This window comes from Lepidothrix coronata, unplaced genomic scaffold, assembly GCF_001604755.1.
Source record: "Lepidothrix coronata isolate B3197 unplaced genomic scaffold, Lepidothrix_coronata-1.0 Scaffold322, whole genome shotgun sequence".
NCBI lineage: Eukaryota > Metazoa > Chordata > Aves > Passeriformes > Pipridae > Lepidothrix > Lepidothrix coronata.
Genome location: NW_016690502.1, coordinates 348,379 through 374,788, shown reverse-complemented (window position 1 = coordinate 374,788; position 26,410 = coordinate 348,379). Strand labels below are relative to the sequence as shown.

The 26,410-nt window shown below is 40.1% G+C and overlaps 2 protein-coding genes across 3 annotated transcripts in view; one reads left to right on the top strand and one right to left on the bottom strand.

Moving 5' to 3' along the window:
• Positions 1-4,677: 4,677 nt before the first annotated feature.
• On the top strand, positions 4,678-12,512 carry CISD2 (CDGSH iron sulfur domain 2). Its single transcript, XM_017838051.1, has 3 exons — positions 4,678-4,837; positions 10,902-11,113; positions 12,150-12,512. Exons 1-3 carry the CDS (start codon positions 4,735-4,737, stop codon positions 12,237-12,239), a joined length of 405 nt encoding a protein of 134 aa, XP_017693540.1. The 5' UTR covers positions 4,678-4,734; the 3' UTR covers positions 12,240-12,512.
• A 5,647-nt stretch (positions 12,513-18,159) lies between these two features.
• The window catches only part of SLC9B2 (solute carrier family 9 member B2), an 18,630-nt gene continuing 10,379 nt past the window's right edge, over positions 18,160-26,410 (bottom strand). For both annotated transcript variants that reach the window (XM_017838046.1, XM_017838045.1), the window contains exons 6-12: positions 25,726-25,853; positions 24,651-24,826; positions 24,005-24,111; positions 22,699-22,848; positions 20,171-20,279; positions 19,834-19,970; positions 18,160-18,854 (exon numbers count right to left, since the gene is read on the bottom strand). In XM_017838046.1, the coding sequence (XP_017693535.1) occupies positions 18,615-18,854; positions 19,834-19,970; positions 20,171-20,279; positions 22,699-22,848; positions 24,005-24,111; positions 24,651-24,826; positions 25,726-25,853 (1,047 nt within the window). In that variant the 3' untranslated portion in view covers positions 18,160-18,614. The remainder of the gene's footprint in view (positions 18,855-19,833; positions 19,971-20,170; positions 20,280-22,698; positions 22,849-24,004; positions 24,112-24,650; positions 24,827-25,725; positions 25,854-26,410) is intronic.

Sequence of the window (26,410 nt, the reverse complement as noted above, 5' to 3'; positions counted from 1 at the left end):
GAATGATTCATGTAATGGTTCAAAATTTAAAACTCATCGCAATATTATATTTACTGTGTACTTTCTTGTGCATCATTAGGGTTACTTGACTGATGATGCTTGCAATAGTTTCATGTCATACAACTTGTTGCTTTCTGTGCTTTAAATAAATGCAGGTTCAACTTTGCATAACCAAGTGGATATTCGTAGTTTCATCTTGTGCTATTTCTGTAACTGTTACTGTAGCTGTAGAAACCACTACTGTGGACCAATGCTAACCACTGCATAAAAAGATGGCTCCAGCTTGGAAAAAATCCATAAAATGTGTAGAAAGTAACTGAACATTACGTGGGGATCTCTGGAAAGTTAGCACTCAATATACCTATTCTTTCTTGAGTTGGGATTTTCTTCAACTTTGTTTTATACCCAGCTCATGGGTAACATTTCCCACTCCCCAGCAGTAGCAGTCAGAAAAAGCAATTAAAATGTTAAACCTGTGGCTGAGAGATCAAAGCATGGCATTTTCCTTGAATAAATAAAAACAGAGTCTACTGCTCTGTTCTCTCATGCACAAAGTTGCCATGTTGAAACTTGATCCAATTCTTAGAAATCTTGCAATTTTTCTTTATATTCTTGTTTCCATTCTTTTCAGAAACTAATTCTCTACAATCTGCAACAATAAATGTTGTTCTAAGCCACAGGGAATTTTAAAATTCAACAATAACATGCTGTTAGTAGGACACTGCACTTACTTAGGCAATCATGATAGCACCTGCTTTCAAAACATAATTCTTACATGGTAAAATTCTTGGGCATTTGTTAGATTAGAAAGTAATACCATGCTCGTTTAGGAGTAATTTTATAATATGAACATTATGCTATCACAAAATTACCCCATTGGTTCTGTTATGAATATGATTTGTTTCCTTATTTTTCTCTGGAACACTTTACCCACCATAAACAAGTAGCTATTTTCAATAAACACCAGCAGAAGCCTCTTAAGGTGCCAAGTCTCAGAGCCAAGTGAAAGCATGTCAATCTCAGCTTTCTTCTGTAGGCATCTAAGCCTCTGGATGTAAAAATACAAAGTGAAAACCTAACCTGCAGGCAATGCAATTGCAACTTGCTTGCAATGTTCTTAAGCATAAAAAAGAGGAAAGTAACTGTATATAAATACATGGTCTTATGTCCAATTTTAAGCCAGTCTCCTTCATTTTTGAGATTCAATTATTTAATAGTTGGATGTTGACAGTGCTGCATAACTAGCTGACAGAGACAGTGCATGAAATGAATCACAGTTCCTACAGCTCTTCTGGGGTGCAATGATTTTGCTTGCTTTTGGGGAAGTGGAGAAGAGAGATCCTTGCATACAGCAGGAACAGCAGCTAATCATACCCCATTGTGAAATGATTCAAATACAAAAGGGGAGATCTGGCTTCCTCTAGATGGAGGCTTGTGTTTGCTGATCACAGGAGCCAGCAATATGGTGGCAGGATAGTTTTTAGTTAGATAGTAGTTTTGCCTGCTGCAGATATTATTCCAGGTGCTCAGTTTGGAAAATGGCAATACCAATTCCAAGAAAATGGTTTTAACAACACAAGATATCCTGTTGATAGAAAAGCTCATTACCATGAAAGAGTGCTGAGCAAATTACTGTGCTACTTAGGCTTCTTTTACAGATGGAAGAATTGTGTGTCTGCTGCCTCAAAACCTTTCATCTTTTATCCTTACTGACGTGTACTTGGTAAAATAAAAGAAATATATATAATTTACAAATGTTCTTTTCCTTTGCAAATCTTAGTGTTCTAGACAGACCAGTAAGTATCATCTCATTTTACAGCAGAATTAGAGGCAGAGGGAAATTAAGCAGATTTTGAAGGGTAGCAAAAGAAGGAACACAACCGGATTCTTTTCAATTATGTTCAGTCTGTTGGACCACCAGCTTGAGGATGCTGAAGGCAACTCTTATTTCTGCTGTGTACTGGACCAATGCAGCAGCCGTGTTGTAGTGACAAGAATAAATTCTGCACCACGAACTTCTCTACAATTGTTATCAAAGCATGCACAGTAGTAAGTTAATTGGGCTGGTTCTTATCTGGGCTATGTTTTGGGAATTCCAAATGTCAAAGACATGAGCTAGCCCTAACTATGCAGCTCTCTTCATGTAAGCTCCATTTTATCTGTAATGTTCTTGCTAGATGAAAATCCCAGGGATAGAGGATACTTAGTGGTGAAATCAGTATGGGTGACCTAGGTTCTGTTCAAGTAACTATAATTGGCTTTTTGTGCTGTTATTTTTATTACTGCAACTCCTATATATCCTCCCAATACCAGAATTTCAGTGGCCAAATTTAGCACGAAGCACATAAGCAGAGGCAACCTCTACTTTTTAACAGTTCACAAACAGAAGCCAAATATGCAGGAATGAATTGTTGCATGTTACTCTCCCCCAAAAAACCTAGAAAATTTTCCGGATACCAAACAGTATTGATATTTGAGTTGAAAAGCATGCTGATAAAATCCTGAAGTAGCAATCTGCCTCTGGAATAAGAATGTCCACATAGGGTGTTAAACACCTATGTGTAACAGAAGGAAGATATCACACCGGCCTACTAAACCTCCTGATGTCGACTGATAATAAGTTCTGACCCCATAATGTGGTCCCTGTGTTACTGTGTAAAACCCTGCTCTTTCCTGCAGGACTGAGCAAGCCTGTAGCTTACATTTTCCACCTTAAATCAAACAGGAAGTCTGCAACCAAATTGCAGGGTGAACATGCATCTCCTGAGCTCCAGTTTAAACTGGACTTCTAAAGAAGATTTTTTGCCTCCCCTTAAGAATCTCATTCTCATTTTTTTTTATAGGCTTCTCATAATCTATGACTCTCAGACTTTCATATGCCAAACGTGTCCATGACTCATGTCAGCTGATACCTCCACGGACAGACAAGGAGCAGCAAGAGCAGTTCCTCTCTGCCACATGTGCAGATTGACTCGCAGTGTGCTGAGTGCAGCACTGATCAAAGGCAGCACAGTGGCATTCAGGATCTTCCCTGAAATGTCAGCGGTGCTCCCAGTATCACAGCTAGCATCCAGAGAAGGCTGGAAGAGCAGAAGAAAGGGGGGAGGAGGAGGGAAGAACAGAGGCTCTCAACTTCAGTGTGAAGTTGTTTGATTCAGAACTAGAGGATTTACCTTATGTACCTTCAGCTTTATGTATTCTTTCCCCAGAAAGTTTCACAAACAAGGTTACATCACAACATCCGATGTGTAATCTTTACAGGAATAACCAAATGTTTTACTCTTTCATTACCCTGTCTAACAGCAGGCATTTGCCTAAACAAGAAGGAATCATCTTAGGATAGCAGACATATTCATTACATGGATAAAATTAGGTGAGGTAGGGAACTTAGATACTGTGAGATCACAGGAATATTCCCACTAGCTAAAGATGATGATTCATCAGGAAATGTTAATGTAGGGTCACAGGTAGAAAAGTAATATTCAGGCCAGAAGCACAAATAAGTTGGATTTGCTTGTCTTAAACCTAGTTTCCAGTATTTGGTTTTGGTAGGGGTTTTTGTTTGTTTGTTTGCTTGCTTTGCTTTAGTTCTCTACGGTGATTTTAACTTTTGGTTAAGATTGTTTGAAACTGATCATTAAAGCAAACTAGTCAAAGAGATCTAGCACTAGGTTCGTACATCCTAGTCAATAAAAGACAAACACGACCGCTGAGTAGTGTCAGCCAAAGACAGAGCAGTGGGTTCATGTGACTCAAGAAATACCTATAATTATTCTTCCATTGTCTTGTGGAACCCTATTACCCTACCCCAAAACTTCTTGAATGCCAATTCTGGGCAAGCAGAAAAAGTGCATTGTTGATATGGACAGATATGATGTGGTTTCAGTACATGGTTTCAGTACACTGAGGGAGGAGAAAGAACTGTGCTTCAGTCAGGAAGGAGACAGGTCTTCTAGGATTGTGCTGCTTCAGCTTTCCTGCTTGTGCTCTGTGCTATATGCTATTAGCACTTGATAGATTCACTCACGGTGGCAGCAAAGCATCTTGAACCAAATGGTGGTGTCATCACCAAGGGATTAACGCTAGAGTATCCAGGTCTGGATGGATTGGCTAAATTGACTCAGAATGGCTGCATAGTTCACGTTATTCCACCTGGCTATACAGGGGGCATTTTCTATGCCAAAAAATGACCAGTCTCCTTTGCATAAAAGTGAAATGAAATGAAATGAAATGAAATCAAATCAAATCAAAGGTGGAGAGAGGACTTGTTCTGTGCAAACTATTGCCAAAGACAAGATGGGTGCATCTCTCCCTGTAGCATTAAACCTCTCAGCGCTCACGCTGTCCTACCTCATCCACAAGAAGAAAAATCTTCAGTCTTTTTACTTCAAAATATCTGTAAGACCTTCAATGTGGAATGCAACCTGAACGCAGCAAGGGTGACGACAGGTAATTAAATACAGCCACGTATTAGCATCATAAGCCACGTATTATTCAAGCCATGCTCCCTTCCCTTCCCTTCCCTTCCCTTCCCTTCCCTTCCCTTCCCTTCCCTTCCCGCCCGCGCGCCCCCTGGCGGCGGGAGCGCTCCCGCCCCCCTCGCCGGTGGCAGCGCCCCCTGGCGGCGCCCGCGTGAAGAACGGGGCCGGCCTCCCGGGCGCGTGCGCGGCACCACCCCTGGGCGCGTGCGCGGCGGGAGCATCCCGTGGCGGCGCGCGGAGGCACATTCCAGACATGGTGCTGGAGACCCTGGCCCGCATCGTCAAGGTCCAGCTGCCCGCCTACCTCAAGCGCCTGCCGCTGCCCGAGAGCGTCGGCGGCTTCATCCGCCTCACAGGTGAACGGGGGGAGCGGGACCCCCTTCCCGCCCCGGCGGCGCGGTCGGTCCTGCCCGGGCTCCGGCTCCCGCCCCTCGCTCCGGGCATCGCGCGCTGTCTCCGTCACGGAACGGGGAACCCCAAACCTTAAATTGTCTCAGCGGCGGAACGACCCGACAGACTGGAGGTTTGGGTGCCCTGGGAGGGAGGTGGGAGCTGTCGGGAAAAAGTGCAGCGATGGAGTGAAATGTTGGCGCTGTGCTTAAAAATTCCTCTCGGCGCCGACACCGGCGAGCCAGAGGCCGTGCGGCTACAGGGAATGGGATTTTAGCTGGAGGCCTGAAACGTGGCCTCGTCCTCTGCTTCACAGGTTGAAGACGGCCTTTGTACCCCGTTCAAACAACAAAAAAAATCTCATTCTGGGAGCCTGCTACACACACAGAGTTAGTGGGTTTGGGTTTTTTTCTTTCGATTTAATATTTTTCGTAAGTATTTTCTGGGTAAGGGAGTGAAAATACCAGTTCGTTGATCGTAGCCCTGTCACAGCGAACAAGAAAGAAAACTGAATACTGGCGAGTGTTCTGGGTGTTCAGCGCTCTCCAGTGCTCTGCAAACTGTGGCTCCCGGAGCCCAGGCTCGGCTGCAGTAATGCAGGCAGGACCTCAGGCAGTGTCAAGTGACAGGATTAGTTCGGTGGTAATAAATAAGAGGAATGCTCTCAACAGAAACTCACTGGAAGTAGAAAAAGTTTTCAAAGGGCAGAGTCAACCTTGTATCTTGCAGCACTAAGGTATCTGTGACTATAATAGTGATGGAAAATTGTTAAATTTAGAACGGGCACAATTTATTTAAAGCCAGGTTTGAGTACTTTTTTTTCCCCAGCATGTTTATGCTGCTTGTAAACTGTAAATCCCATTATCTTTCTCAGGACAAGCAAACCTCTTTTGAATGAACAGTTCTTCTTTTTCTACCACTACTTTTTCATTTGAAAAACTGTTAATTATATTTACCAAATAGAGAAATTCAGCTCCTACAAAGATGGGAGGAAGGGGATAAAATAAGCTACAGAACAACGCAGATTTACCTATTCCTAGCATTTGTCAGTTTTCTACTTAAGTCATTGCCCTTTTAACTGCAAGTTGTTAAGCTTGGTAATACTTTTGTTTCTTATTGCTTCACTTTTCCAAACATGTATTTCTGTAGCAGCATTATTTGTGCAGTCTGTATTTATTCACAATACATAGTAGTAATACAATTTATTCTGAAAACCTCTGAGAAAACATTCTGAAAACCGGTCAGGACTTGTTTGTTTGTTTGTTTGTTTTTCATAGAGTGATCAGTGGGGGAGAATGTTCTGCTGTCATATTATTTACCCCACTGACAGGTACTTTCTTGAATTTGGAGGGAGGGCAAGAAGCAAACAACTGATACCTTAAGTGGAGATGAAACATGGGAAATGTCAGTCCCAAAAATACTAAACAAGGGTAAAAGAAGGACCAAGTCAGAAATTGCTTTGAGAACTGGTAGTAGTTAATGAGCATACCTGAAAAATTTCCTTGCTTCAGTGATTTTTTTTTTGACTGGACTCTAAAAACGGGAAATGAAGGTATAATTAAAACTACATAGCTATAGAAATAACATTTTTACAATTTTTCTTTTTTTTTTTAACAGTAAGCTAGAATAGTATCTGCTGTCATGCTTATACATCTTATACATGCTTATACATCTCTTAGGGTGGATGTGAATGAAAATGGAAGAAAAAAAAGCAAAACTGTACAAGGTGCTTAAAGTAATGACACAGGGTAAACGCAACATAGTGAGACTTTCGAAAAGGAAATCGTAGGACACCTCATCCTAGGCACCTAAATTAAAAAAATATCATCTCTTAGTGCTTAAAGGTTATTGAAAGTCATTCAAACGTCATTGCTCATTGAAGAGTCTTGTGCTTACATGCACTCAGAGCTGCTGTCAGTCTTAAGTTTCACGTGAGAAAATGATTGCTTCAGCAAATGCTGCCTCTTCTCTTTGCTGTCCTGTCCTAAAGTCATAAGTATCTAAGAGCAGGGGATTCCCAATCCCGGGGTTATTTTGCAGTGAATTACCAATAGTGAAAGACTGTTAGACAATAGAGAAGATTAGATTAATGTTCTCTTTTGTGTTTACTACTACTACAAATTACAGAGTATATTCTTTGGCAAATGGCATATCAAAAATTTCAAGCATTTTTCTTTGCTTCTTTTTGGAAAGTGAGAAATAATATAGATGTAAAAACATTTAAAGTGCATTAGTATTTGTCCTTTCGTGGCATCTCTAGGGACCAGCAGTATAAAACACTTGCTAGCATAGACCTTGTTTGCAAAGGCAGGTCAGATCCTAGATTTGGAACAGTGCAGTCCTTTGCTTGTTAGCTCTTTTATTGCTTCTATAAACTTTCATTATCTGCCAGGCAGATGCAACCTCAGTTCCTGTAGCACATCAGTTGTAGAAACAACAAACCAAAACTATAAGGAGCACCTTTTTTTTGTGGATGTATGTTATAGTGTGCTGATTAAAAATCTTGTCACTTATTGTTTGTTGTGACCTTACCAAAACAGAATGAAAAACTGCTTGCTCAAAGAGAAAGACTGTTAACATCTAATGCATAACTCCTGAAGGTAAATGCAATGAAGGAGGAAGGAAAGAATGTTTGACCTTGGGTTTGAAAGTGGATATCTAAGTTATCATGCTGCTGCTGTTCAGAGACCTCTTTCAGTGTTCTGTCATAGCTGCTTTAGCCTTCCCTTCTCAAGTTCAGTCAAATGAACAGTGTTGTCTCATGCTAGCATTGCTTTTCATCTTTGAAGATGTCACTAAAATGGTAATGGTACAAACATTCACCTCAGAAGAGCAAACAACTGAACAGTTAGCATACATCTGCTTATTAGTTCCGAGGAAAATGTAATTAGTAAGTAATTTTAATTTGCCTGAAGAATTTAATTGCTTTAGAGAATTTACAATAACAGTTCAAATCTTCATTTTGTCTAGTAGCTGATACTTGTTAAGATTTTGGTTTGCATTTGAGCTGTTACTGTAAGAGACTGGTCTTGGGTCTGCATAGGATCATTTCCACTGAAATCAGCTGAAACATAAATCAGAGTGAAAATATCAAAGGAGTAGTTGATGGAAGACAAGCAGGGAACACCTGCTTTGATTTGACTCTTAGTGTCTGGCCTGTCCCTTTCAGCTCACAATGTGTTTCTTATGTTGTTGGACTTGTTACTGTTGGACTAAAAATTACAACAACCTCTCCTCGAAAATGTAACTGTGGCCTATGGTCCATGGCCTCAGCTTCTTGGAATTCTCTGGTCTCTGATACTTTCCAGAACTTTTCTTTGGGATCAGTCTCTGCCTAACACAAGTTAGAAGACTAACCTCTTCGATATACTACTCTTCATTTCTGTCTCCAAAGGCTGTCTCTTCCCATGCAGCAGAACTGATAAAGGATCTCCAGAATCAATGTAATTGCTGAATTTTGAGTTGTCAGCTGTGAAAATAAACAGTCTTGTGAATTGCCTTACATCTGCTTCAGAAAGGTATGAATGGCTTCAAAAACACAGAGCAGCTTACAGTTGTAGGAAGGCATAATTGCATTAGTTTGGGTGAAGCTTTTCTCTCACTGCTGCCCACCCAGCCCAAAGGTCTCTTACTTTTTTTACTTTGTCACAGTATCTTGTACCTCTTGCCCTAGAAGCATGATGATGTTGATTTTTCAGTTTAAACACATGAACTTCTAGTAGTCTTTTAGCAATAACAAGTCTCTTTATGATTAGTGTACACATTGGTGTAACTGGGGGCTTTCCAGAGACTCCCAGATTAGAAATAAGCAAAGAAATCATTGGCTAGTGGGGACAACTATTTATCAGTAGTTAGCATGGTAAAAATGTTAAATAATAACTATTATAAATAATATCCTTGTACTTCCTATCCATGTTTGTTTCTAATTTCCCTTCTCAGAGGTTACAGCTATCACGTTCCTGTTTCATTTGGATGAACCCATCTGGTTATGAGTCTCCCATGACTCCTGATTTTGATGTTGTATCAAGGAGTTTTGAGCTATATTGAGATCATAGAACCATTAAAACTGGAAAAGACCTCTAAGATCATTGAGTCTGAGATCACTGAGTCCAACCTTTAACTCAGCACTTCCATATTCACTGCTAAACCATACCCCTAAACCAAAGTGCCTTGAGAACATTTCTAGGGATGAGGAGTCCACCACTTCCCTCAGCAGCCTGTTTCAATGTCTGACCACATTTTCAGTGAAGAAATGTTTCCTAATATTCAATCTAAACCTCCCCCAGCACAACATGAGGCCATTTTCACCCATCCTGTCACTTGTTACCTGGGAGAAGAGGCCGATCTCCACGTGGGTACAACCTCCTTTCAGGCAGCCGTAGAGTGCGATAAGGTCACCCCTGAGCCTCATCTTCCCCAGGCTAAACACCCCTGGCTCCCTCAGATGCTCCTCATCACACTTGTGCTCCATTGCCCTTCTCTGGACTCACTGCAGACCTCAGTGTCTTTGTTGTAGTGAGGGACCCAAAACTTCAGTGAAGTGATTACTGAAAGTTCTTGCAGTGCCTTTAGGATTTTTGCAGCTATAATGCATTTCCAGATAAATGCACTAAGTGTGGCTGTAATGTCAAAGGCTATAGAAAACGCAAAGAACTTAAAATTAGTCCCACAAAGTGTTTTCATCACATGGTGCACTTCCAGAAAAATCAATTTCTTAAGAAAAATCCACTGTATTCCAACTGGAAAAGTATTAGCATAAGTGTGTGCTCTATTAGTTTAAATAAAATCAAGCTATACACAATAATGTATTTTCTGAGAGCTACAACCCACCTAGCATCCTTAGCTTGCTCTATTGCATTTTCTCATGCATCTTAATTTCAAAAAACAAACTGCAAAACAAAATTTTGCTATGTTCTGATCCTAAATAATTTAGAAGAGTAACTTGATTACAGTGTTGTATTACAAAGTGCTTATGCAGCTGTTTGTGCTCCAGCTTATTATACTTCTTTCTTTTGCTTTTTTTAAAGTATTTTTAAACTCTCTTCTGTGTGAGTGTTTAGATTTAATATATTCTCCAGAAATTCAGAAAAATGCTATCAACCTTTATTTCACCATGATATTTAAATTACACTGGAGTATTGTCACAGCATGTTTTGCTGGAAAAGTGGATCCACCTTCAATATATGTAGATCATATGCAAAGTATTGATGAATTTCTTAAAAAGTTCAGTAAGTCTTCTCTCACCAGTATACCTAGAAGATTTATAATTATATAGCAAGGCAGCCAAGCCTGCAGTGGATACTTGTATCTTTTACCTGTACTTAAAAAGAGTTTCCTTACTGTGGTTAAAAGTAATTTCCTGCGACTTGAGTTACTGATTTCAAGTCTCTTTCTCTGAGTTGTAGAAACTTTTGCAGATCCCTGAGGAGAGGTCTGAAAAATAAATCCAAAAAGATCGGTAAAGGTTTTGCTAGTGTTTGCCTAATAATCTGTGTAATTTCTACCAACAGTTTGTAAATAAACTTGGAACAAAAAAAATGATAAAAACTTCCAAGAACGGCAAACCCTGAAATTAGCAAATAAAAATTCAATTACAAAATGTATTGAATCATTTTTCCTTTACAGAATGTTAAGATATCTGCACTGAATATACTTACCACATGCAGTCATACCCAATTTGCTAGTACAAGTGCTGGTTTACTGCAGGAGAGCAGAACCCCTGTAATTTTAGGGTTCCCCATTCCAGTAAATCTTTTATTTATTTTTGATTTATTCTCTTCCACTGAATCATCTTCTAGAGTCTTAAAATTTAGATGAAGTTCTAGGAGTCAGATTTTTACTTTGCCTCTTGTAAACCCCAGGATTTGATCTGTCTCTTCTTTCTTCCGAAGATTTACCCATGGAGTCTTGCTTGCCCTCAGAGCCTTGCTGACTGAGCATCTCCATTCCCTACCCTCAGCCTAAGCCATTTTAAAAGTAGCTGACACTGCACTAAACTTAAGTGCCAGTCTAAATCCCACCTGTCTTTAGTTTCAGAATGGCTGCGATTGTTGCCTTTCCTGGGCGTGCTGGCCCTGCTTGGTTACCTTGCTGTTCGTCCCTTCCTCCCCAAGAAGAAGCAGCAGAAGGATAGCTTGATTAACCTTAAGATCCAGAAGGAAAATCCCAAAGTAGTGAATGAAATAAACATCGAAGATCTGTGCCTCACTAAAGCTTACTGCAGGTGTTGGCGTTCTAAGACGGTAAGACATTGTGCTACTGTAGGATTAGAGATTGAAACTCGCATGTTTTTATCAGTGCTTTGGTGGTGAATGTTGACCTGTTGCTTTTCTCTGGAGGTGGGACATGTTCCTGAGTTTTGCAGAATGGCACAGTTCTTATTTTTTCTCCACATACACCTATCTACATGCAGAAAGAAACTGTAGAAACTTGAAAGAAATGCAGTAGGGCTTTTCTAGAAACATTTAGAGTGACCACGTGTGAGCAGAATAAAACCAACCAGGCTTTGTTTACTATTTTGAAATACATTGCAAATAATTAGAAGATAACTACTCTTATTTTGCAAAAAAACAATGCTTAGAAAGTTGTTCATATTAGAGTGAAAGTAAGACTGGGCCAGTGTTGGTGAGAGAGAGCATATCCCCATCAGGTCCAGAGCAGTCAATGACTGGTTTGGATAGTCTATCCCTGAAATCAACCAGATGTTAAATAAGCATTTTTCATCTAGCCTCAGTTTGAATTTCCTGATTCAATTTTGAATGTCCTGACTGCACTCTGGTTTTGTCCTCTCCGGACTGAATGCTTTCCCGTTTTAACAACAACAAAAAAATCTGCCCTGAACTGAAGAACCTTGCTCAACTATTCTCACTTTGGACTAATCACTTCAGCCAAGTATTTAAATTTTTCTTAAAAAAGTACTTTCTGGTTGCAAATGATTAAATCTATTCAGACCACTTCCAAAATAAATTTTAAACCATTTGTAGCTGTGATGGTTGCTCTGCTTGCTGTTCTGTCATGGAAAAGGGTTCATCCCTAACTTTGCGTCTAAGAACAGCTATTTTAGGACCTCACAAATCTAGTGACCTATTAACAGTGTTTGTTTTCCGTAGTATCACGTGTCCTCTGTCTGATAGGAGACAGAGAGTTTGATATTGAAACAGGACATAATAGGAGGAACTAGCAACATTATCAAAGTGCTCTTGGTATAGGAAGAAGTACAAAAATCACCTTGCAATTGCTGTACAGTTACTTTAATTTCTCATGTCTGTTTTCTTTCAGTTCCCTGTCTGTGATGGCTCCCACAACAAGCACAATGAATTAACAGGAGATAATGTAGGTCCACTAATACTCAAGAAGAAAGAAGTATAGCAGATGTTTAATCCCTTAGATCCTGACTGATAATAAGTCTTTTTATACCATTGTAGTTGCAAGGGGCAGCATTTATTATGTGATTGGTATGATTTAGTTTAATGAGTGCTGTAGATTTCTTTATGGAATAAACTACATTTAGACAGTGCTGAATTTGTCACTGTTTCAATACCTTATTCTGAAAAGAATTTTGTCTGCTTTGTAAAACTGTAAAGTACCTATCTCTGTAAATAAGTCGTTTATTTCAACAATAAATTGACTTTCTACAACTAAGCCTTTTTTGTATGAACATGCAGTTATAAAACTGTCACTATTTCAAGTGACAGAAGTGCACTTTTCTGTTTGATTTTGTTCTGCTGAAAAGCCATGTTTTATTTTGCTTTTCAGCAACAAATCTGAGTGCAGTGCAGTGGGGGAGAAAAAAGATACCCAATTCATTGTTTGTGAATGTATATTCAGGCAGGCAGCATAGCAGTGTTAAGTTATGGTAACTGAAGGTCTGGCCTGTGCAGACTGCCTGCGTGGGCAGTTTGTTAGTCTTATGCAAAGTAGCCCAGCTCTGACAAACCCCAGACAAACAGCTGGAGAGTTTCCTACAGCATCCTAGGTGGAGTGCTGCAGTTCCAGACTGTATAAAAACTAAACTACTGAGCAGGTCAGCCACAAACATTATCCCTTTGTTTCAGGCCCCTGTGCTGATTGTTCATGAGCTCTTGGGAGGAAACACCAATTTGCTTCATGCAAGTTCACTTGCGCTGTAGTTGCTACTTTTTGTAATGGGAACTCTCATGGGATGAATGGGTTAAATGACAGAACTATGGATGCAGAGCTGAGCTGTTCCCCATTCAGAATTATTATTTAGGCAAGTCAGAACTTTGCTGTGATGTGGCTTAATTTCAGATGCAGGTAAATAATTGCTACTTACCTAACTGCTAGACTTCTAATTATTCTAAAGTGCTTTATTCTCCCATGAAAGACTGTATCCATCAGTTTAAAAACAAAAATCTGATACATGCTACAGTTTTAGACAGTTGTACTGAGGCAGATTTCAGCCATTCCTTAACAGCATTTCATTTGACCCATTGTTAGGCAGATGGGAAGCCCCAGAGCTGTTGCCAAAGCTGATCACCACAGTGCTGTAGCAGAAAGCAAGTCAGAAAGCTGTTCTCACATAAGGGCTCTTGCAACAGCAGCAGAACTAAGGTAGATCATTCCTCCTCTTTTTGTAACTGTTGTAGTTCCAGGTACCAAAACCTCTTGCCTTGCAACAAAAGATGGCAGATTAGAATGTGATTATGTGTTCAATGCCTGCTTTTACAGAGTTTGTAACAGAACCATGGTATAACCTCTTATGTATTAATGCTTCATGGTGGTCTTACTTCAACGGATAAGCAAAGCATAAACGTATTAGTATATAACATTGAAAATCGATAAAAATGTGTAATATTAAGTGTCTTATACTCAGTCTTCACTTAGAGAGGTATATTGAACACCAAGCCCCAATTCTTGGGTTTGGTGAAGAAGTTATTGTGAAATGCAAAAGCCTGTCTTTAGATTTCTTTTTTCAGGCTCTGAAATCCACAGCCCATTGCAGCAGGCTGTTATTATATAAAGCCCTGCATGTACTTCCATCTTTTATCAGGATACTTTTGTATTCAAATAATTTGGTTTCCTCTGAAATCAAAACCAAACCAGTTAAACTAAGACAGACCTTGCTGAATTAAGTAATACAGCAAAATTGCTTTTGTTTCTCCCAAAAAGCTCCTCTAAAAGCAGAACGACAGTGTAAGGTTTAACCTCTTTACTCCATCTTTAATACAGCTCGATTGTGAAATAATTTTTTTCCCTGCCTGCTCTTAGAAGAGATTGCTGTTAAACTATCTACAAATGTGGCTATGGAATAAACAGGAGTTTGTTTTTTTGTGCTTATGTCTGTAATGGAATGGAACACATTTGTAGTGTTGCAAAAGCAGCACTCAGTTACAGTGCCTTTGTAGAAGGGATGTTTTAGTAATTTCCACAAGATAATAATATAACGACAATCACAAGCAAGATAAATCACCATTTCCTTGCATTTCAAAATCTGTCAAGGTAATACTGTCTCATGGACACAGAAATTTCTGTAGAAAATCTCAAAGAATTTACTAATCAGTTCAAATCATCTACCTGAAGTCTACAGAGATAGATAGCTAAGAGCTGAAGGGCCTGCAGCGCCCTGTATTTCACCAGCAATAGAGCGAGTTGAACCAATTACCTGACTTTTCTAACCTAATTTGGAAGCTCCACACAGAGGGATAAATTTGCCTTGAAGGCTAATAAAGAGCAGAACTGAGGTAGTGGACTTGAGAACTGAGGTCTTCACAGTCTCAATAAAAAATCAGGAGAAACTGTAATTGGCATATTGTGACATATCTTTTTACTCTGCTAGAACAGTAATGTTTACCTTTCTTTTGATTATAATTTGAACAATAGTTAGATTAGGCTACAAATAAACTTGCAAGTTTAGAGAAAGGTGTTTGACTTGTGGCAACTACTAGACAAAGTAAATGTAATTGAAATGCAGCTGACCCAAAATTTGATCTCTTTCACTCTGTTTATTACAAAAATGCAGAAACTTATCATTCATTGTTTTTTGGCTGTATTACACCATGACTGTTAATTTCAGGCTTCAGTCTAAATTCCTTAAAAAACTGGCTGAAAAAGAGAGAGTAAGCAGTGATTATAATTACATTATCACTGCATCCCCTGGCCTGTGCAATTCCCTGCTTCCAGATGGCCAATTTCTGTCTTTTCCCACATGCTGCCTACTGTAACTCTGCCCAATGCTGGCTGCCAGGAATGCTGTCAGACCTTCTGCTGCAGAGGTTCTTCTGAACCTTCTGGAACGGCACGTTCAGTACTCTCCCGCGCTATGCCTACGATTGTGTCTGCATGAGAGCGGGATTCCTCTGGTTATCAGTTACTGCACATTGTGCTCTAATTTTATTTCCCGCAAATAAGAGACTGGCATGGCATAAAGATTCTCTTGGCTTGAATTTATGCATTATTCATTAATGATTTCCCTGGCGTTTTGTTAAAAGGGAGGTGGTCTTGAATTTTACGATTCACCCACATAAAAAGATAAAAAGTGAAATCGTATCTCTCAAAGTTAACAGCTATTTAAAATCGGCTGAAATTGTCATGATACTTATTAAAAAACACAGTGTTATATGTTCGTAGTCCTCATATAAGATTTCTTTTCATGACGAGATGCATTTTTTTCTTTTCTGGAAGGTAAGGAGAGGAGCGTTACAATGCTTTAACGCTTTTAGTTTTAGATCTGCAGGTCTATGTAATAGCTTCAACCTGAATCTTTCTGAAGATTTAATAAAAGCTGGGGGAAAGGAGCCTTGTGAGAAATATCCACATAAGGTAGCAAAGAAAGAAAAATGCATTCAGTTTCATATAGATTAGCAAAAAGATGACACTTTTCAGTGGTATAGCTATTCAGGAACTCAGAATGGTGGAAGTGATCTAATGAATAAATTGAGAGTGCATTGAGGTTAAGGGGGCATGGTAAATCTGATTTATGAGATGCTGTTATGGTGGTAAGGTTATCATGAAAAAGGCTCTTTGTCAGAGGTTTGCTTGCATACTTAAGGTTGTGTCCAAATTTAAAGGGCTGTAATCCTTACAACATCACACTTCTGTTATCGACCAGATTCCAAATTTGGCAGAGTGATCTCAGTGGGAGGAGTCAGCTTTTTATAAAACTTTATGAAAAAGTGAACTCCTCAAAGTTTTACTCAAGTGGAATTATTTTACAGACAGTCTGAACTGAACACTGTATTCCCTCACCTTGTCAGTTAGGTTTATAGACAATACAATTTCAAAATACAATAACCTCCTGTTAAAACCACCCCTATTTAAGGAGCAGAGTGCCTTCCCTTAGCTATGCAAAGTAGGCAGGACAGGCACAGAAGTCAAGGGATGACACAATAACCACCAAGCACAGCACCCTTAACCATTCATTGGTGCACAGTTTGAAAGCATCTTTTCAAGTCAGGAGACAAACATGAACTGAACTAAAGATGGTACATTCCCAAGGAAGCAGAGAGAACAGCAGTGTGTATAGTAAAAAAATACCAGTGTACTTGACAACTGTTAGAGAAAAACTTGCCAAAGAATTTCCTCGTATTTTTATCACTGTGCTGGAATTGCAGGCTATGAACCTTAAACATTCTCAGGAAGCTTTCTTTCTGCCTTGGAGAGGAAGGCATATACAAAGGAACATATATTGATCAGTAATCAATCGGTATACAGAGGCATGTGCGACACTCTGCAAACAGTACAGTTTCAATATTAAAAGTACTGAAGTAGTTAAATGCATTTTTGTACATTTTTTGTTTTGCATATTAAAAATGTAAAAGTTAAAATAGAATTGGTTAGTTCTTACTAGTGCCAAAATCTAGACACATCAAATATATTCTATAGAGTATTCTGTAAAATGAATTCAGAGAACTGTAGTGTAGAAATCTGCTGGGGAGTGTCGTCCCCCTCAATTACAGGCACAATACAGCATCCTTTCTAAAAAACAACAAAATAACTTCTAGTTTCTGAGGGATGCTGTACTGACTCCATGCCCCAGAATGGATCTGGGAACAACTTACTTGGAGCTCGTTACTTGTAAAAAACGTAGCGGAGGAAGGTAGATTTGCTGGTATCTGTCAAGTGATAGCAAAGCTAAAGGCAAGACCAGGATTTTGATCAACAGAGGAAGTTACTCCTGGCTTTAGGACAGTAAAGGAGAAGAGAGAGGGAACTCTACTGGGAATGGGAAAATCAAATGTGAACTATAATGCAACTGATTGTGCAGAAGGCATTTAATTTAAATAAAATGAAGAAAACTGCATTTGACCTTTTTGCTTCCCCTGCTGAAATATTTTAGCAAGGTATTTGACACGAGTGTTGCCAATCATTACCATGATCCACAGCCACACACATCTTGTGTTTCTGGAAAGACCCACAGGATCTGTGTGTACATGCAGAGGGTGCTAAGTGCTGTGTCCTAAGCACTGCTTACTCATGACACCTGCCTTCCCCCAGCAGCCTTCCTGAAAGTAGGTGAGAATGAGGCTCCTTTTGCTTTGTATCATCCCGCTCTGCGCTGCCATTTTCAAAACTGTTCATTTAAATTATATTAGTTTTCTGCATCAGTCAGGAGCAAAAAATGCCCTGGCAAATCTGAGAGCCCTCCAGTGTCCATTGTCAATCCATCCAGCCACCTCTTGGAAAAATGACCACTAACCGGCTATATTTTTAGCAAATACCTGGTTTCCTTTGCTGCAGTTATCCAAATGCAGATGTGAGAAGGACCCAGTCATAGCATTTTCTCAGCCAGATGGGTATTAGGACAAAGCAACAGGAGATCCTGGCTGGCCCATGAATCTTGATTTGAGGAGAAGTCTACTGCTACTGCTGAGTTCTCCAGAAGGAGCTGAGGCCTTGCCCCGTCAGCAAACCCTACCTGTGAAGAGCTCTCCCATTGTGGCCAGCACCAGAACACAGCCACTCAGTGGCCAAAGAGCTGGCTTTCCCTCCCTTCACATTGTGTGTGAAGGCTGAGGTACACAGGTGAAGGAGCAGCCTTCCCAGTCCTGTACAACCCTTTCACATTTCTTATAACCTCCCCACAACCCTCATCCCATTTTCAAAGTCTGTCCTTTTTTCTACCAGCACCAACACCTCTATTACCACAGTCTGTGAGGGCCCCAACTGTCTCTTTTAGCACAGGATTATCACTTGCTGTTTCTTGCAATGACCAGAGCTGACAATCCCCCGAAGGCACAAAGGAGTGCATCAGCTGTGAAAAAGAACAGCAGTAGGAAAAGGCAAGTTTTAGAAACAGAAACGAGGAAGGAGAGGAAATCACCAGCTCTTGGCAGGACTTGTTCAGTATGTGTCAGCAGTCTCTTATTTGGAAGTTGCTTTCTTTGAGTTATTGAACCTGTAATTTCACAGCCCAGTTTCAACCATCAAGAGGTTATTCACATTACTCTCCATTTTCTTCTGTTTATATTCCACCTCATGACTCCACTCCATGCCTGAACAATTCTGACTCTCTCCCTGGCCTCACCACCCACACATTTTGAGTAACTGTTGACTGCTAACTTCTGACTCACTGCCTGGTCAGCCTGTTCACTCTGTGTTCAGCTATTTCATCTCAAGGCACTATCCACACATAAAAATATTTTATAGAACTCCACCAGGGCTGCTTTAAAAATAGCAGATGTAACTGATACTTGTTTTAGTTTCCTCCAGCGAGATTAGAGACATGCCATGTTTACTCAACAAATGTGTAAGGGTTGAAGGACCATATTCCAGTAGATGTCTGTCTCACGAAGGTTCACAGGCCTCTGCTTCTTCTCTGGCCTCAGCACCTTCCTCATCCTCCTTGCTATTTGTCTGAGCCTTCTGCAAAAGTCTGGGCCCTGCCAAGCCAATAACCAGGGCTCCAATTGGAGCAGTAATCAAGATAGCCAAGAAAGCTACTGTCAGTACATCCATTCCATACGTTTCCAGTTGCTCATCTTGATGTCTTCTCGCTGTATCCAGGGCAAGAGAACCTATTGCAGCCTGCAGGGAAGAAAACATTGCTGAGATGGAAAAAATAACCTTTAGCACTGAAAGAGGAAAAAAAGAGACCAATCATCAGTCAACATTTCACGTAACTTTGACATATTTAGTACATTCAACCCATTAGTTTCTAGGCAGTACATAGAAAAGTAAATATATTACACCTATGAGTACAATTTCCACTTGGCTACATTTTGAATTCCCTAAGCTGATGAGTTTATCTGGGTGGTTTACCCCTGTGAAGAACATTGCTTAGCTGCTATCTAATCCACATCTGGGGAACGTGTGATTAATGAAATGGGTCAGTATATTGCATATTGCAGCTGTTGAAATGCCACCCTTTGAGAATGCATCCCAACAGTAGTCAACTAGTAGTGGCTTCTTAAAATTTGTTCACTAATCTTGCAATAATCCTTGCTTGTTTTGATTATTAACTTTTGCTTGCAAGTAATCATGCTATTGAGGCAAAGTCTAAATGACTTAATGATCACTGAAATAAAGGAGCAGGAATGCAGCCAGCCTGAGGCATCTCTAGTAATACGGCTCTCGCAGACTGCGCCCTACCAGAATGACCACAAACTGATACCTATTCTGAGTCTCTGATGTGACTGTCCCTGCAGACATTTCATGTGTGAGAGGGAAACGCTTCTGCCTATTTTTGAGAGTTCTCATAATCTTTATGTAGAGGCACAATAATCTGCAATGGCTGGGAAATAGTTTAACTTCCTATGACTTATCTACCCTTCACTGTCATTATTAAGAGTACAATCCAGGATGCAAGCAAAACACCATCACATAGAAGGTTCTCCATGTACTTTTCAAGCAGACTTAGGGTGGTTTAGAATATGAACTGTCAATATACTACACTCTGGTGTCACTGAGCCTGAACATTTCCCTGTTTACTGCTGTGCTAGTTACAGGGAACTTTGCTAAGGACAATAGATTTAGGCTGGAATGAAAGTGATGTTGGACTGCTTACCTGGACAGTGGCTTTGGGCATCCATGCCAGTGAGACAAATATTTTCTCCTTGAAATTAAACCCAGCGAAAGACACCATGAGGAACGTTGTTATGATTCGCACAACTAGGGCAATGCCTAATATAGCAACACAGAACCCTGCAACAAAGACAAACACTTCTGAGTACTTTTGTGCATAGGTGCCTGAGGGGAGTAAGGCTCCTAAAACTGTAGCTTTACAGTGGGGGTGGATTTTGGGTTTTTTTTGGGTCAGTCATAGTCTGCTTTGCTTTAGATTTCTGTTTAGAGAATCTTTTGAAGGCAGTAATGAAAGCTGGATAATTTGTGAATGATCTTACCAACAGTTTCAGGCCTAAGAGATGTAACAGATACTTCTGCTCCAATTAAACCAAAAAGAAAAGGTTGGAAGATATTCCATGCAACTGCCACAATTTTTTCTACGTCCCTCTGGAATGAAAACAAAACCGATCTGTAAATTCAGAAAAGACAGCCAAGTAGACACAACATTTAATTAATCATAGAACAAAGTGAAAATGTATGTTAAGATGTCCAGAATTGCTCCTCCTTTTTTGAGATAATACTAAAAGATTCAAAATCAGTTGCACACCTTTCGAAGGTCAGACTGTGTCTAGCTCTGCTAATAAATAAATGTTTGATATCTCAAGAAGAGAAATAATCACTGGTGTTTGAACAGTAACAGAGCAGTTTTCAGAGAGGAGGAAAATAAAGCATTGTTGATTTTCAGTATTTAGGAAGATGTAACTTCAGCAGCTTTGGCATGAAGTTTCTGAGCCCTTGGAAACTGGCATGCTTAAACATGTTCTTCTGTTTGTATCTGAGTGCAGTCAGACTCTCAAAAGTTTCAGCCATGATCTAGCTCTGCTCGTGCTGCACTCAGTCAGAGGCCTCTCTCCATGTCAGCAGGGGCAAAGTTACAGAATCACAGAATATGCTGAGTTGGAAGGGACCCCCAGGGATCACCGAGTCCAACTCCTGGCCCTGCACAGGACCATCCCCGAGAGTCACACCATGTGCCTCAGAGTATTAGGCTGAGCAAGTCTGAAATCACATACCAATAACAAGTGCTGAACTTTCCGGTGCAATATACTGTATAAAGGCAAAACCATCTTTTCTCCTTGTGTTTGAACTTTACACCTAACAATTTTCCTTAAACAACTGCTGCCAGGATAAACAGAAATCTTCCACTTATAGGAAAAGGTACACATAGCATGTTGAATAGCACTCCTCTTTTAATTGTGTTCTACAATAGCAAATGAACCTTCAGGCTGGAGTGTGTGGAAAATATAAGTGCTGTGCTTTGTCACTTAATAATCAATCCAAGGCCTAGAGATGTCCCATCCTTGGTGTTCTCTCTGGGACTGATTCTGCAACACCTCTTGCTCTTCAGTCAATGGAATGGTAGGTTATTGTAATACAAAAACTTCTGTAACCTTAGAGAGATTCAGGTGGAAATATACAGACTTCTAAACATTATTTGCCTCATTTCTCCTTGTTTTCTCACCCTTCTAATTTTTAGCAAAAAAAAAAAAAAATCCTCTATAGATTTCAGCCTGTTTACTACCCGTTTTACTGTTCCAGCAATAGGTACAATGTTCATTGTTCTCTGTGAACAGTGTCTGCCAAGTGACTTCCACTATGGACAGTGGGAGGCAGTGGCCTTTGAGAAGCTCAGCAGGGAGCTTCTGGATAATATACTGAGTATACAGTATGCAGACATCTCTGGCTGTATCTGCTGAAAAAGACCTAAGGCATTTGACATCAATATACTTAAGGCCAAGAAGCTTCATTCACAGATCAAAAGAAGTTTAACTAAACCTTTATAGATGGCATACACTCTTTTAAGGTCCTTCTTCTGAAATGAGCTTTTAAAATAGAGAACTTTATTAGTTGCAATGTCCTTAACTAGTTCAGTCCCAAGAAGAGTTTTTCATCCTTTAAAATTGGACAATCATAGCTTCTCTTTCACTGTTTTAACAAACCTTGAGATCTTAGTAAAGTCAGGGTCTAGATCAGGATAATAACATGGACTCTGCTCTATCTGATCCCCTTTCCTTTCTTTTTTCCTACTGCATGTTGCAAAGCTACAGCTGTAGAAAGATGCCCTCAAAACATTACATGTAAGATGGTATCAAGCAAAAGAGGCAGTGAGACATACCAAGGTACAGAAATGCAGTGGGGCAGCAACAGTAAGAGGAAGTAGGCTTAGCAGCTAAGAGAAGGTGACTAGAAAGCAGTCTTTTGTATGGTTTTTGTATGGCCTTATATCACCAGTTATTGTGTACACCCTGCTCTCTAAGTTATCCAAATTACACTGGCTGGGATTTAGCAAAGATGAGAGAATGGTTAATTACTGTTTTTCATTTCATCCCCCAAACCCACAGAGAACAAAACCTCAGGGTATTCAGGCCATATGCACAACTATATTTTGGACACCTGTTTGTAAATTTTACCATAAAGTGACTGTGTAAGGTTACAGACACTCACAGAGCTGGGGCATAAAGCTTTTGATTCCTAGTCAAGTGCCTTCACTACTAGGTCTCCTTTACATAGCTTAAGATGTCTAAGAAAAGCTTGTGAGCATTTCTCTGTCAGTAGGCCAGGCTCTGTATCAATATCTACTCACATACCAGGTAACTCTCTGTCATGGTAAAGACAGACAAAGACTTCCAAAATAAATGTAAAATGTGCTGGTTGTTTTTTGTTGTTTGTTTTTTTTTTTCAAATCTGTACACCCTCTAAAGCTTCACAAATACACCAGTACCAGTCCTGACAGAAATTCAAACTCCCATCAGGCTGTATGTTCAACAGAGTTTGGGTATGGTACGCTTCTTATATAAGGATTCACCTTTTCATCAGACCATCCCACACCTGCAACAAAGGCTAAGACTAATGTGCAGAGTCCTCCTGATCCAGGGAAGCCAAAGTAGATGCTGCCAAAAACAGCAAACATGGACAATCCAAGTGCAAAATATGATCTCTTCCATGCCAGAGATGCCTGCAGCCAAGGAAAGAGACAAACAAAAAAGCAACTTTCTTTAAGAAATGGAGGAAAAAAGGTACTTCTTCTAATTTTGAAAATAACAATTTGAAAAGAAAAATAAAAATTAACAATTTTGCAGGAATCAAAGCTTTCAAGTGAGACTTGAACTACTCATTTTGTTTGCAGGGGTTTTTTTGACATTAATTCCTAAGAAACATACGTTTTGAAAATTTAGTATTTTCTTTCCTCTGCCCATCCAAAATCTTACTGCCAATAGGCGAGGAACGCAATGCTGTGTTGTAACAGCCCTTCTATCAATTCTGTGATAACAGGATTTTCTACCTGTGCAGTCCAGTACTAAAACAGTTTATCCAACGAGAGATGAAATCCTTGCCACCGCAAATTTTTAAGGACAAGTCAAACAAACATTTGCCAGGGACATTTTTATGTGATTCAGTCTCACAGCAGACAGTTATATCTCTACCATTGTTCCCCATTCCTATCTATCTGTTTAGCTCCTGTATCACACTTATGTTATTTAATAATAAGAAAATTTGGTCCCACTGAGGGCAGTGGATGCTTTGCAAAGTGATTTCAGTAGTCCAGAACATATGTACTTTCTTCCATAATTTTCTGTTCATTTAATTGCCCCTCAATAGTAAGTTCATCTACCACTTTCTGTAAGATTAATTTTTATTGAAAGCAACACATTCTAATTAGCGCTAATGATATGGTCAATCACTTAAAGCCTCCAATATGTCTCCTTTATTAATTTTTAATCTTAGACCTACTGGATACACCTTATAGGAATAAATATGTCACATTAATCTAATACATTATTATTTTACTGTCTGAAATGGGTATCGGACCCTTCCTCCTTTACATGTGGACATTTCCACTACCTTTAATGAGACCAGGATGGTGAGCTGGGTTCCAAACTCTGCATCAGGAAGGACTATGAGATCATATATCATTATTGGTGCAGTGAACAAGTAATCACCTATAAAACACATTGTCACTTGATAGGCTTTGCAACCTGGAAGCTGTTAGCACTGTACACAGCTTTCCCAAAACCAGCTTCATGTGAAGCTTGGAAATGAATAACTGAAGCAAATCATCCCATCGTAAAGAACCTCTATCTTATAAAAAGTTTTTTTTACTGAGTTTTTACCTGATCATGGCTTGGAAAATATCGAATAAACATTCCCAGAATCCCCCCAGCTGCTATGCCAACAGCAACTTCCAGCACTCCACGGAGCACATTGTACAGAGTAGAACCTATTTAGCAAACAAAAAATGTGTTCAGTAAGCCATACACAGACCCTTCACACACAAACCACACTGTAGGCCTATGAGGGTGATTCCAGGACAGTGTCTGTTTTAAATTACTTGGGGCAAAGGAGTTGAGGAGGGAACCTTTGGGCCTGAAAGAACTGGATAGTGCAACTTTCTCTCTCTGAAAGCTCATGGCAAGAAAATGTGCAAGACAAGCCAGAGAAAGAGCCACTGCAAGAACTTTGCCAAACCCAGGGAAATTTGAAAGTGTTATGTTGGGCATGCAGGGACCAGACTTGGCAGCCAAGAGAGCAGACAGGGAGAAATGTTCTCTGAAAGTTATTGTGACCCACAACTCAGCAGACAATGTTACACCAAGACTTTTGAACAGGAGCAATTTCCATCTCAGTATTCAAGTCCATACATGAACTTTATAAGGAGATGTCATTAAGTTACAAACCAGTCGGTCATAACAGAGCACATGTTCTTCAAAATATCACTGTTTGCTCTGGATTTCGCCACGTACAGATTAACCAGCATACCGGAGGAGAAAGCCATTCCAAGGCAAGTGTTGAAGCCTGTGATAGCCAGAATGTCATCAATGCTGCCAGCTGCCATTAGCAAAGTTGGGACACCTTTCTCCACTCCATATCCCCCAGCTTGTAAAATCAGCATTGAGGGAACCACCACAGCAGGGGAGACTGCACCTACAACAAAACTGAAAGCACATAGGTTCAGGCTCTGTTAAAAAGAAAGCACTGAAATAAAATACTTCAAAATGTTCTGACCCTATGGTCAAATTCTTTTGAAGTGTAAAAAACCAGACCTTTACATAAGGTATTTTCCTTACCTTTCCCTTCTAATTACAAGCAGGGATATTTCTATGCAAATTGCAATCAGCTCTTACTTTCTGCTCAACTCAATAGTATTAAAAGGGCTCCAGACTGAAACTTGAGTCTACACTGCAGGCCAGTTATGCTCCCCTGATAGATACTTTCATTGTTCCATTTAGGAACCTGGTCTAGACATGCTTATGAGTCAGTAGCCCAGTTCCTTCTCATAAAATTCAGTGCGTGGCACAGGAGGAGTTCACCCATCTTGCTCCAGTATATGGCTCTGAACTATGTCCACCAATTTAGATAGAACTAGATGGAAAATATTTTCTCTTCAAGGATATTACTCCAGAATATATCACGCCATATCCTTATCCTGCGACTTGTGATAGGAAGACTGTCCTATGTGCATCTCTCTCGGGGGAAATACTGAATTCCAGTATGAAGATTCTCTTAAGTTGTGGTATAATTTTCTGTCCCTAAAAGCCCCCTGTGTTGTGGTTAGAGACTCGGGGATTGCACCATCCTTCTTCAAGTGCTCAGATCACAAACAAAGAAAAGTAATGATGCAAACACTCCTCCACAGCCTGGAAATATGACCTTTAAATCAGCCACAGAGCCAGACGTGAATGGAAGCGAACAACCACAGGGGCTAAGCACAGCTTCCTAACTGGCATTGAACTGAGGTCTCTGCTTGGCCTAGAGAACTAACCACACTTGGATCATTTAACTGCACCATGAAAACAGGCACCTCTGTCATACAGGAGAGGAGAAGATACATTACCCTAATATAAATCCCCACTGCCATGGCAAATGCAGGAGAAAGTAGGCAAGAACAGCAGCTGTGCATGTTTCTGAGAGGCACGGTCCAAAAGCAAGCCGTAAACAGACAGCTTTGAGCTTCTTAAGAGCCTGCAACAATACAAGCACATCAGTGTCTGTATCCTTGGCTTATAGAGAGGAAATACAGTTACAATCTGATCTGGTTTATTAAAAGAGTCCTGTCTGAGTTGCACTATAGGATGTCGTGGCCTAAGCTGGAGATAGACTCAAGCACAACGAGATTTGGGTGTAAAATTTCACGTGTGGCAGTGAATCTAGGTTTGACAAGGTTCCTGCATGTCACAGGAAGGAGTAGCAAAAAATTCTCTTTGGCTTCTTGTGCAAAGCAAACTAAATGTGAGAGGCTGGACTAGCTGGGAACCATTTGAAAAGTGTACCCTCAACACTGCTGACTTACCCACACTGACTTGAGGTCATTTGCTCCACCCACAAAAGATTTTGCTATAATCCCAGAAGTTGCATAAGCACCCACAAAAATCTAAGAAAAAAATCATGAGAAGTTGTAGAACTACATAACTTTGGCACAAGGAGCCATGCATCTCTTTCAGCTGTCTCTCACTGGATATCCTGAGCAGATTAAGTTCCTTTTGTCTCAGTTACTTTTTAAAAAAAATTTTCTCACAGCT

Coding starts and splice junctions, on each gene's coding strand:
- CISD2 (XM_017838051.1), top strand. CDS start 4,735: ATGGTGCTGGAGACCCTGGCCCGCATCGTCAAGGTCCAGCTGCCCGCC. Junction 4,838..10,901: donor CGGCTTCATCCGCCTCACAG/GTGAACGGGGGG, acceptor ACCTGTCTTTAG/TTTCAGAATGGCTGCGATTG. Junction 11,114..12,149: donor GGTGTTGGCGTTCTAAGACG/GTAAGACATTGT, acceptor GTTTTCTTTCAG/TTCCCTGTCTGTGATGGCTC.